At 41.1% G+C, this 13,125-nt stretch overlaps 1 protein-coding gene across 2 annotated transcripts in view; it reads right to left on the reverse strand.

Moving 5' to 3' along the window:
- INTS6 (integrator complex subunit 6) overlaps nt 1-13,125 on the reverse strand; it is a 76,794-nt gene that overhangs the window by 23,991 nt on the left and 39,678 nt on the right. For both annotated transcript variants that reach the window (XM_054586496.1, XM_054586495.1), the window contains one exon: nt 3,457-3,640. In XM_054586496.1, coding sequence (XP_054442471.1) covers nt 3,457-3,640 — 184 coding nt within the window. The remainder of the gene's footprint in view (nt 1-3,456; nt 3,641-13,125) is intronic.

A 13,125-nucleotide genomic window follows, 5' to 3' on the forward strand; every position in this document is an offset into this window, starting at 1 on the left:
TATAGAGTCCACACAACAAAAAATCAAACTAAATATAGTGAGTCCGAAGGCAGTAAAGTGGGACAAAAACCCCAAGGTCCCCACAGAAGTCTACTATATTAGCATTTTCTTGTAACAGAGAAGAGACAAAAAGAACATTTTTAAGTTGAGCCATAGTCCTTGCAGAGGCTAAGGAAGTTGATTTAATCTAGAAAACGGTCTTACTATTTTTATGAAATGGCTCTGACCCTCAATACTTCCACCACCATGTCTATTGGGCATTTTTTCATTTGACGCCGCCCCCCCCCCACCCCGCCGCCCGCTACCCCTCCGCCCCCACAGCCATTCACGGCCCCTTGCCCAGGCCAGCTGGGCAATCTAGGCGCCATCCCAGATTCCTCCTTCCCTCCCCGCCCTCATCCCTGGTTCTCCTTCGCATCAGATCTCGCCCCCTCCAAACCTAGCGCTTCAGACCCAAGTACTGTCATCTCCTGCTAGTCTCTGCTTCCATTCTTGCCACTTTACAGTATATTTTCAACTAGCAGCTGAGTGATCTCTCAGAAATAGAAATCAGATGTCACCTCCTATAAAAAGCCTCCAGTGGCTTCTCATCACACTAGGAAAATAGAAAATATTTCTTATGACCTAAAAGGCTCTTCAGTACTTGGCCCTCGCCTACCCCCCACCCGTCCCCGGACACTCCTTCCACGTCAGTGACAGCCGTATCGGCCTTCTTGCTGCTCCCCGAAGGACGGAGCACGCGCCTCTCCTTACTACTCCTCTGCCTAGGTCTTCGTGTGGTTACGCCACTGTTCAGTCTCTGCCCATGTGATTGACCTACTGTGGTTATCGCTTCGCAATAAATACAAATAGCGAACCTCTTACGTTGTACACCCAAAACGAATATAATGTTGTATGTCAATTTTACCTCAACTGGAAAAAGAAAGAGAGGGTCGATGAACATGCAGTAACAATGATTTTAGCGGGATTAATATTTTTAAAACACACCTTTCATTTAATCCCTATTCAAACAAGTGACATTAATGTCAAGGCTAGAAATTTACAAATGTAATTTATCTAGAAAAACTGTTATTTTATTTACTTCTTTACACAACAAGCATAACAATCTCCAAGGATAAGCAATATTTCAAATTGATTCAAACTAGGGTAAGCATATCCTTTAGGTTTATGGTAAAAAAAAAGGGGGGGATACCTCCTCAGAAGACTCCCCAAGAATACTCAGTCTGCCTCAAGTTACTCTCTATATCCTTAAACTACTTTTTTCTTCACAGTAAGTAGCCCTCCCTAAAGTAGTATTTATTCATTTTAGATGCTTTTATGCCACACAGTACCAAAATGTAAGCTGGCTATTATTCCTGCTGTATTCCCAGCCTCAAGAATAGTCATTTGGCATTGAAAGAGTGCTCATTAATTACCCGATAGTAAAAGAAAAATGCTTACAATGACAATTACACATTTTTTTTAAAAAATCATACACAGAAAAATATAACACAATATTAATCAATTATTTTGGGAATACAGGCAAATTTCTTTCCAATTTTTCCCCAGTAAACATAAATTACTCTACAATGGGAAAATAAATATATACATACTACTCTTTTCATTAAGTTTTAAAAACACAAGAAAAAAATGCACAAGAATTAGCAGCAGTGATTACATATTACATAGTACAGTAACAATAGATACTAGCTTTCCTGTTCTTTCTACCTTTTTGATGTTTTATCCTCAAAACTTACTTCAGTGACCAACAAATAAAACATTCTCGACACAGAGGGACAGCCCTCGGGCAACTCCCCGTCGCTGACAGCAAGGGCAGGAGAGGCAAACGGACGAGTCCCTCAGGGGGGATTCAGGGTGGGCATGTGGGGACAGCTTCCTAATTTCTTAACCAACCAAGGTACCTGGGCTGTTAAAAGAAATGACCAAGAATGACTTCGGAATCTTCACTCTGGAGATGCTCCTTTCAAAGAATAAACAACACGACTTTAGCACACGACCACCCAAGGCGAGGACATTAACTATGACACGATGCCTGAGGTTCTTTCCAGACCCTCTCTGATCATGCCCCTCCCTTCCTTCACACTCAGAATATTCTGGATCCTAGAAGACAAAATGCAGTCCCATAACTTGACCACAATTCTTAGTTCAAGCTGACTAATTTATAGTAAGGATTTCCAACATGAGGATGTTTAAATTACAGCCTCAAGGCCCTTCTTTAATCTGTTAAGTGAAAACCCTAGAGTTAAAAAAAGAAAGAAAATCAGCATTTTAGCAAGTGGGTCAGTTCAAGGCTGAAAACTAGAAATTTCCTGAATACGAATGTGCATCCACCTGCAGAAACAATTAGAAAATTGTTTCTGCAACTGAAAAATACGGTCCATGCACAGAGAATCATTAGCAGTGAATCTTCAAACCCAGATGACAGGTCTCCCTTTAAAAGTTTATGCACACATCTTTTTTTTCCCTTTTGTAGATTAAACTGTGGAGGCATTACCAGAGTTCACCGAAAAGTACTTCTATTAAATGGGAACATTTAAAAATAGAATAACAACTTCCTAACTTATCTACTTCACATAACCTTTTTGTCTATGAATTTTGCAGATTTCCAAACCCATAGGATTTTAGAAGAAAAGCACCTACAATACCCCTTCGACCTTATGCTTCCCTTTAACTTGCACAGCTGGCTGTGACAAAACCTCAGGAGAGCACCAGCTGTGTCCGGAGACCAAGCCGCAGGCACCCGGCATGAGGGAAAGAGCAGTATGCCAGGCCCGGGCTGTTTAGTGTCCAATGCTTCATAAGAACTAGAATGCTCCGTGAAAGCAAGAACACTGTGTCTGTCATATTCACCGCTGAAGACATGGGACAATGCTTGGCACCCAGCAGGCACTCAATACATAGCTATGCAAATCAACCCACCTGATAGCCAATTCCCCATTAAAGAGGATCTGAGTCTATGACACATTCTGTGTCAAGAGTGTTACTGACGTCCACATGGCACAGTGACTATGTGGACCAGCGGGATGTGACCTGGGCCTCCTGTGACCCATCCAGCCTCCTCTTTGCCTCTGGGGAAGACTGCACTTAGCCAGACTTCAATCACTACACGCATGATGGACATTGAGGTGATTCTCAAAACATTTTCCAAAGAAAATAATTCTACATTTATAAATCACTAGCAAACTCTGTAGATAAGAAAATAAGCTTAACAACTTCAAGTACCAGCATTTTCTATGTAGGCAGAAAAAAACTGCAGTTATTAGATCCAATAATATTCACATCCTACTCAAATCAAATCACAGACCTGCATCAATGTAGTTTGAAAACCATATGTCTACTAATTATCATTAATGTAACTTGTTAAACAAAAGCAAACATGGAGTTTTTGAAATGCCCGTCTTCGCGACATTCAGATAAGCGCTGTAAGTCACCGACTTGCCGCCGGCAGAAACTTACCGCCTGTCACCTCACACATGGGGGTGATGGCAGAGTCATCTAAAGGCACGCCCGTCAGCTGCTCCGACTCCACCGACAGGGTGCCCGGCAACCGCAGCACCAGCGCGAAGAGTCTCTGATCCCAGCGAAAAGGTTCCTTGGTCAGTTCACTTCCAGGCAAAGGAGAATTAAGAGGTAAATGCAGCTGAAAGGAGGACAGAAAGAAACAGTAAGATTTTCACACACGAAAAAGGCCACATTAATTATACCTGCCTTAAAACAACATCATGAGTCTCTTTTACCACTCAGAAAACAAGCTCAACAACGAAAGTGTATGCACACATCCCTAAAACAGCACATGAGATAGTTACTTCAATTTTCTTAGGCTCTTCTCTGAAGAGCTCGATTGAAAAAAAAAAATCTATTACTGTAATGCTTTCCAGATTTTAATTCTACTAACTCACAAGGTGCTGGACTGCTTCCAAATAAATAATTTCACTCAATCATTAAAACAACACTTATTATTCCTATTTTCTAGATTTTTAAAAAATGGGGCTCAGGGAAAATAAACGATTTTAGCCTCCTGGGTATAAGTCCGTACTTTTTCTATTACACGTCAGCAGCCTCAAACACCTCCACTGTTAATAACTTAAATATGCTTTATTTTATACAAAAAAAAGTTCCCAAAGCATTTGCATAAAAGTAAATTTTGCACTCCGATTGCATATGAAACGTGTTGAAGGAAATGAGTCTTGCCACATCTGAGTAAAACTAGAGGGTTTGGGGGTTTTTTTGCACGTTTTTGTTAATGTCTTTCCACATCCCCATCAGACCTGCTAAATCAGAATCTAAGATTCTTAGGAATCTTCAAAAGCTTTTAAGTGATCCTAATGAGCATAATTAAACAGGGACAGCAGACAGTATGCGTTCTCAGGGTGTAATGCATTGGGAAGTATACCATCAAAAGGAAAGCAAAAGGGAAAAGGAAGGAATGTGTGAGCCTGCATCTAATCAAGTCTTTAGTTCTAACTGTTAGTGTCCAGGGACCACTGGGGATACAGAATGGTGACGTCCACCACCACCGCTGGGGAGCGATCGGTGCAACCCAGCGTGCAAGGCATTCTATGGGGCAGATGGCTGGTTCCTCCGAGACACTGATGGCATGAAAATGCAGAGCGGGGAGAGAGCAAGGCTCATGGAACTCTTATAATAAGAGTAAAAGACAAAACCATAAAAAGCAAAGATTTTCGAGACAATTGGGAAATTTTGAAATAAATGTTACTGGAATTATTAACAATATTTTAAGTGTGATGATATGGTGCTTAGGAAAACTAAAATCCTATCACTTATAAAATTTTTAAAAATAAAAATAAAGCTCAGGATCAGCATACATGGGAACTAACTTACATAAATATTGGAATGTTTTCTCAAACTACACACTTTGAAACAATCACTTCCAAATTCATTGCCAGAGTTCACGCTCCTTTCTTCAGAAAGGGATACTTGCATTGCTTACAGCCTTTCTAGTTCTCACCCCAAAGATTTCTGAACTTAATAAATTATGGACTGGAGTCATTCTACACCAACCTAAGACTCAAGTTTCCTCACTGACTTACATCAAACCCCTGAAAGAAAATCAGACTCTGTCCTAAAGAGAGAGCTCCAAGCAAAGCCCTGCAAACGGGCACCTCCCTCTGACAGACTCCTGCCAAGATACCATGACTCCTTTCTCAAGGTCAGCCAAGATTTGGTGACCATGGCCGGGAGTCATGAGCTCTTCCTCTAGCACTGACCCTCCTCCAAGCAGAATTCAGACGCGATAAGGAAGGAAGGAAGGTTGGAAGAAACCTGGGCCAAGGTGTCCTCTGAGGAAGGTTCTCTAACCTCGAAGGCTCTGGGACACCTGCAAAACAGCTCAGGGACTCCAAGCTCTCACGGCCGTTACCATGCGCTGCCCAAAGACAAGTAAGAAAGCCTTTTTATCCCCGACTAACCACCTCTGTACTAGGTGGGCACAACCACCAGTGCTTGGTCGTTTTCTTGTTAAGATCACAGAAGCATCAATGCACCGGTGGCAATGGCAGAAACGGGTTCCAACTGCTAATGCTTTGAGAAGTAATGACTACGTGGGACCCCCTCCAGGCCCAGTGGGTAAGAGCATGGCAGAGACCTCATACAAAAGCAGTGGACAGAAAAATGACAGAACCCATCCTATAAACACACACACACACACACACACACACACACACGAACAGCGAATCAGATAAAAACCTCACACACATGAAAAGCTAATCAGATAATGGTGAAATCTACAAGGGAGACAACATACAATAAAATAATTAGCCTTGGGCTGTATAATACAAGAGCTAGAATGTATTTCAGGTAAAAAAAAAAACAAAAAACCAAGAAGGATCACAGGTGTATTTTACACATAGCTGTATCAATTTTATCAACTTGTCAAATTTTATTCATTTTTCTGTTTTTTATTATTTCCCATTCCCACATCACCACTCTAACCATCAAAGAGGAAGGGGAAAAATCCTCTACAGCTGAAGTGTGCTAGTAAAATAGGAAGAAGCGGTGGCAGACAAACAGGGACAGGAAATAAATGAAAAGCTTGAAGAAAAATATCCTTAGAAGGGTTGAGTTACCTCAACTCTAAAGGCTACAGCTGAAACTCTAGCAATATCTTAAAACCACAAAGGAAGGTCTCTCTGAATACAGACTCTGAGAATCCAAGCAAATTGCAAGTAATAAGAAAAAATACAAAGTTAAGCATTAGAAAAATGTGCATTAAACATAGATAATTCCCAAATGTGAAAAATGGGCAAAAAAATACCCAAGGATCTGGCTTGTAAGTATGTGGAAAGATGCTCAAATAAACTACCATCAGATAATGCAAATTTTAAAAAAACCAAAATACCAACAATCATCACATTAGCACAATTTAAAAGTCTGACAATACCAAGGGATGCCAAGCGTATGCATACACAGCAATGGAAACTCTCCACCACTCCTACACACGGCCACTTTGGAGAACAGTTTGATGTCTGTTTAGCCAGAGATGAGCATAACCTAGGATGCAGCAAGGCCACCTCTCGTTAGAGAGAAACCCTCACATGTGTTCACCAGGAGTCACAGAAAAGGGCACTGTCTACAGCATGATTTTAAATAAAGGAGAAAGGGAAACAAACTGAAAGTCCAAAAAGGGAATCAATAAATAAAACGTGGTCTGTCCATACCAGAGTTAAAATGAATAAACTAGATTTCTAAAATCCAACACAGATTGATCACAAAGCAATTGTTTTTTGGATAATATAACATAAAAAATCTATGGGCGCATACATGAAAGAACATAAGTCATGAATGTGTAGCTTGATGAATTCTGACAAGTTGAATGCCCTCTGGAACTAGCACGTAAGAAACCTTCCTGATTTATGCCCCCTCCAGTCCCCACCCTTTTCCAATTGAATAGTTACGTCTGCCTTTGAACTTTATGTAACTTGGAATTACAGAGCTTGGTCTCCTTGGTTTATGACTTCTTTTGTTCAATGTGACAGGGCTGAGATTCACCCACTGTTGCATGGGAGTGTACATTATTCAATCCCGTTGCCATACAGCATGTGTATGTGTGCGCACGCATGGCGGGGGGGCGGGGGGGGGAGAATGGAGAAAATACTGTAATTTATCCATTTTTTTGTCGATAGGCATTTGGGTTGTTTCTAGTTTAGATACATTATGAATAACAAAACTAGGAAATTATAGTACATGTCTTTATGGAAAACAGGTACGCATTTCTGTATTTCTGTTGGATGCGCACCTAGAAGCATTAATGCTGGGCTCACAGCAGCTGAATACATTGACGTTTATTACGTACTGCCAGTTTTCCAAAGTGGTTGTACCAATTTATACTCCAACCAGCAGTGGATGCGAACGCTGGTTGCTCCACATCTCCTTCACCAGCACCCAGTTTGGCTTCTTCACTGTAGCCAATTTGGGTGTATGCAGTCATGTCTTCATGGGATTTGAATTTCTCTGAAGTCTATGGAAGCTGAGCACCTTGTATACATTTCTTGGCCACTCTGCTGTGCTTTTTCATGAAGTACCTATTAATTTCTGCCTACTTTTTTAAAAATTGAGTTATCTGTCTTTTTTCATTGGCTTGAAGGATTATTACTATATTCCAGATGAGTCCTTTGTTGGATATAAGTATTACAAATACCTTCTCCCACTTTGTGACCTCTCTCATTATTTTAGTGGTATTTTTTTATAGAGTTTGTTACCATATTTTTCATGTTTAGTACTTATTGTGTCCTTAAAGATCATGAAAGGTTCTACTGTCTTCTAAAAGCTTTATTATTTTATCACTTACATTTAAATCTCAAATGCATTCAGAACTGAGGTGTCTTGAGGTGACCTCTGAAACTAATTTAGCCCTCAGGGAGTTCTGGAAGGAACACGTGACTATCCTCACTCGCCTGAGGCTCACAGGCGGAGCGTGGAGGGTGGGGCTTCTGGGACCAAGCAATCAGCCTGCAAGAACCGTGGCCTGAGTCTGGAGACTTTGAGGATGAGCCTGTGTCTGTTGTGCAGGATGTTGTATCTCTGGGCAGGTGCCTGGGCTTGGCAGTGGGAGACGGTGAGGAGGAGAAAGAGGAGGGTCTGGGGGAGGCCCCCAGCACTGGGCTGAGCTCCAAGGACTCCCAGACCATCAGGTGGCCCAGCAACAGACGGCCACTGAGGGATCCTCTTCAGAGGCAAAGGGAAGGGAAGATATTCCCACCTCTCTAATCAAGGAAATGCTTGGGAAATGGGGAGAAATGCAAAGTTTTGTTGAGAAATATCACCCTGACAAAGAAGTAGCAAACCGTGCAACAAACTCACTCATGACAATGCAGTGTTTCGCTTCAGGAGAAAACAAACATCCCTGGACAGGTTTTTAGTGAGACAGAGGCTGAATGAGTGAGCCTGAAACAGGTGCTCACAGAGCAAAGACAAGAGAGAAAGAACCCGCCTCCAAGCGGTACCCCTCACCCCTCCTCTCCATATTCTGCCCTCAACTGCTCTCAACAAAGGTAAGTTCTAGTGTGTCTGTAAATTTTCATTTTTTACTGTACATTTCATTTCCTTCTTGTTAAATTTACATATCAGTCCCTTTTGTTTTCATAGTGTTTATTTACAGATTAAAAAAGTACATTAGACATGCACTGTATATGAGTAAGTTTAAAACAGGGACTCATTGGGGGGTCTGGAACAGATTAATTCAATTTACATGACTTCTAATGGGAAAAAATGATCCAGTTTTCAAACCGCTTCTCCCACAGCCTTCTGGAATGAATTAAGTTCGAGGACCGAGGCACCCCTGTGATGCTAAAAAATTAGTCATTAACAACAACCACACACTCACTGTTACGTGGCAGATGTTGTTCCAAACGCTTTAGACACACCCACTCATCTACTGCACGGGCACTGCTGTAATTCCTACTACAAATGAACAAGGCCGAGGCGCGGACAGTTCAGTGACTGCTGGAAGGTACACGGTCAACGGTGAGGAGACAGAACTGAGCCCAGGGAGCCTGGCCTCTGAGGCTGTGTCCTCAAACAATGCCCAACCATCAGTGAAACCGTTGTCTGCACTTTTAAAAATCGAGTGTTCAGATATAAATATAAAAAGAAATTAGTTCTATTAAATGGAAAGAAATCTCAATTATAAAAATGACCACTTTTAAAGAAAAAGTTTTTAAATCATTTATTTCTGAATCAATCTAGTAATTTTAATACAATTTAAACACTTTAGATCGCGTATTTGCCTTTATAAAGCACGGCCCTATGCTTTTCCCCAGATATTCTTTTATCCAATAAAAAGAGGCAGGAACACGCTTTCCTCCCTCTTGCTGGTCTCTTCCCATTCGCAGGTACATGGGCAGTAACAGCAATGGAAATGAACAGCAATAGCCAGCATGCTGAGTACTTACCATGTGCCAAGCACCATTCTATGATCTTTTCATGTAATATTTATAACAAACCAATGAAGCAGGTACTATTATCATCCCTGCTTTAGAGAGGATCTGTAGTATAGAATGGTGTGCCAGGAGACATCTGTTTGGAGAATACATGTTCAATAACTCCCGTTATATAATCAAGTTTAGAGCATCTAAGTTAGACTGAGAATTTTAAGAATTGGATAAATCATGTGCAATTCAATGATATAATAATTTTCCCATAATCATTATATGATTGGTCTTCATTAGGATTTTCATATGACTATACTTGACAAAGCTTCGGTCTAAATGGACTAAAATAAGCAAATTATTGTTTATACTAATTTTTATTATCATTTGAATACAATAGGGGTTTTCAATATTATTATTTTAAATGATTAATTTTATTGATACTACCAGTCCAGGTACCCTAAGCAATTATTTTAACAGCTAACAGAAAAGAAAATGTAACTCCAGTTTAAATTTAGGAAGACTGTCCTATTTTGCCTTCTTTCCTTTGGAGATCTCTCTTACTTCCCTTTCACCTTTAAGTTTTCCTTGAACTTCTTATTTAAAAAGGAATAATTTTTTTTTCCTTAGACATAAAAAACAAAGGGCAGATTAGGTAAGTGAATATCTATCATTAGTTATGCTCACACTTGCTGTACATGTGAAAGTGATCTCCCCTTTGACTGTGCTATGTTCAATTATAGTTCAGATCCTATTTATTTGTGATTTTACTAAGAATGGACTAAGGATCAACTTAAATTTTAATTATTTAGTTTTTCACTGAGAGCCCACTGTAAGCATGGCATTATTTCAGGATTTAATAAGAATTATACCTAGCCAAACAGGATGCGAGATAATTATTTTAGCTAGTCCACTGTAAGAGAAACTATTGTAAAACCTCAGCTAATGAGCATTCTCATACACTGTTATTTATTTTTTCACCTTGCAGGATGTAAAAAGTAAATAAAAGTCAGCTAACAGCAGATTACAGAAATGTACTTTTCAAATATCTTAGCTCAGGCACCCAGCAGACCTCTCCTGGCGCGCAGCCTAACTGGCTCCTGAACAGCAAGCACGCCAGGACCCACTGCGAGAGTCAGCACTGACTGATCTGTACCAACACTTAGGAGGTGTCCCCTTGCACTCGGATGCTCTGCCAACTTGTTCTATTAGTGAAGAAATTCAAATTGTACATCCTTTAAAAAAATTTTTTTATATTATTGCTTTTAGAGAGAGAGAAGAGAAAGGGCGGGGAAAAGGGATAGAGAGAAACATCGATTTGTAGCTCCACTTACTGATGCATTCATTGGTTGATTGTTATATGCACCCTAACGGGATCAGCCCGCAAACCTGGCCTGTCGGGACAGTGCTCTAACCAACTGAGCTACCTGGCCAGAGCCAAAGTATACATCTTTTAGCAATCATACTTCCCACGTTGTTTTCATGACCTGTTATCTGGCTATCAGACCACTTTGAACAAGGGCAAGGAGAGGAATCAGATTCTTTTCTGTGTCCTGCCATAAAGTTTGAGTATCTGTCAAATGAGAGAATAAATAAGGTCCCTCCTATTCCCACAGCCTAAAGAAAGTACAAGAGTAACAGGAACAGAGTGAGGGCTACAATCAAAGCACAGGCACCGCTCTGTGCACCGCCAACAAGACTGTACCCTCCCCATCCCAACACACGTGCAGATGTGGATTCCATGGTAACGTTGGTGAAACCCTACTGGAACATCACAGCCCCGAGCAGTCTCATCTCCAAGAGCTGGAAGTCGCATTCTGTCCCTGTGTGTAAGCAGCTCATCATTACGGCCCCGGTGCGTGCTCACACACAGAGGACACAGAGACATGAGCTGCAAAACCTTCCATAGGCGGAACCCACAACAACTTCCCCATCTAACTCCGTGTACAATGCTCATGATGATAGTCTACGTAGGGACACGCTTCCACTGAGGCCCACACAGACTAGAGCCTCATACTTTCTTCCCTTACTCAGAGATAAAAAGAACATGACCATATATTTTTGGCAAAAAATTTTTTTACCGCACACATCAGGCCATCACTTTTCTTTACAGTTCAATGCACTGGCTAATACTAGTGAACTTGGCACAGTATCAAAGAAGTAATGAGGTCATTATTAATATTCAATTTTCAACTGTTATCATGTGAGGCCTTTTTAAAAAATAAGAACAGGGAGCATAAATCAAGCTATGACACAGGAATCACTTAATAAAAGGCAACACATTAGACACTGTAATTTCCTACCTTCAAGAACATATAAATAACTGAAATATGTTATGTGGTGTGGACAACAGTAAAAGGTGCAGAGGGACTGATGAGTGAGTATCTGGGGGATGACTTGGGGAAGACTCACAGAGAAAGAAGCATCTGGGTAAGTTTGAAGAATGAAAACTTTACTGAGAATCTAGAAACTTGTGCAGATTAGAGGGAATATACAGAATGAAAATCATGATCAGAAAGAAATAATAATAAAAACAACACTGCGATGAAAAACTAAATTAAAGTGCAGGACTGCTTGGAAGTAAATCACAAAGAAGAGAAACTGAAGGTTTTAAGAAAGCCTGTAAGGAGGGGTAAGCTTTTCTTATGGGGGGAACCGAGGAATAGCGTTCTGGGAAGAGGAGCATGAAAGGAGAGACACTGGAACCGTTCAGGAAATTAGTGGCCTATTTTTGAATCAAGTTTAAAGAAAAGATAGAGGAATGATAATGAGTATTTCTTCACCTGCTAGCCATTGCCTAGTCTTTTCACTCTACTAAAATAACTCCCTTATAAGCCATAATGATCTTCTTTTGGTCATTGCGGTAGATGACAGTGCGGTCAATGTGTTAACACAGGCCTGGCAGCCCTGCCGCCACCCCCTTTCAGGGCCAGCCACCGTGGAACAGAGCTTGGACCAGGCTGCTGACCGATGACAGATCACATGAGACGGAAGCCACAGGGGCGAGAAGCAAGGTGCCCAGGCGACAGGGAGCAGCAATGCCCAAACACATAAGGCCACCTTGGATGTTCCAGCGCTGGCGAAGCCCCCCGCTGAACGAAGCCAACCCACAGAATCCTGAGAAATAATAAGCTGTTGTTGTTTTAAGCCACTGAGATTTAGGATGATTTGGTATACAGAAATCAGTAACTAAAGGAGTCATAAAAATGAGTAGAGGTTTTTCAAATTTGGTTTCCCAAGAACATTCAAATCTACGTGCCGCTCTTTAGAAAGACATTCTTCCTTTGGCTTTCATGCCGACATGTTGTCATGTTTTTCCCCTCTTCTCTGGCGATTCCTCTCGGTTTTCCACCCCCACCCTCAGCCTACAAGCCCTGGCTGTTAAGTACAGCAGATCCTCAAGGGTCAGGCTTAAGCCTTGGCCAATTATAAACCCTCTAAACTCTAAACCCTCATCCTGCCTACTCATAGCTTCAATTACTATCTACACTCAGATAATTAAAAGTTTTTTACATCTGGCCTAGATCTTCCGAGTGTCAAATAATATTCCCTTTTGAATGGCTCTAAGGTACCTCTAACATGTCCAAAATGGAACTCACAAATTTCCTCCACCAAAAATGGTGCTCTTTCAGCATTTCCTAGGTCAAGGAATGGCACCCCAAGTTATCCAGTTTTGCAAGAAGCCATCTTCCTTGTCCTTATAACTGCAAGGGATGCAAGGTACGTCAGCAAATTTGGT

The sequence above is a fragment of the Pteronotus mesoamericanus genome, unplaced genomic scaffold (assembly GCF_021234165.1).
Source record: "Pteronotus mesoamericanus isolate MK-2021 breed Mesoamerican mustached bat unplaced genomic scaffold, CSHL_Meso_final contig_94, whole genome shotgun sequence".
Lineage (NCBI taxonomy): Eukaryota > Metazoa > Chordata > Mammalia > Chiroptera > Mormoopidae > Pteronotus > Pteronotus mesoamericanus.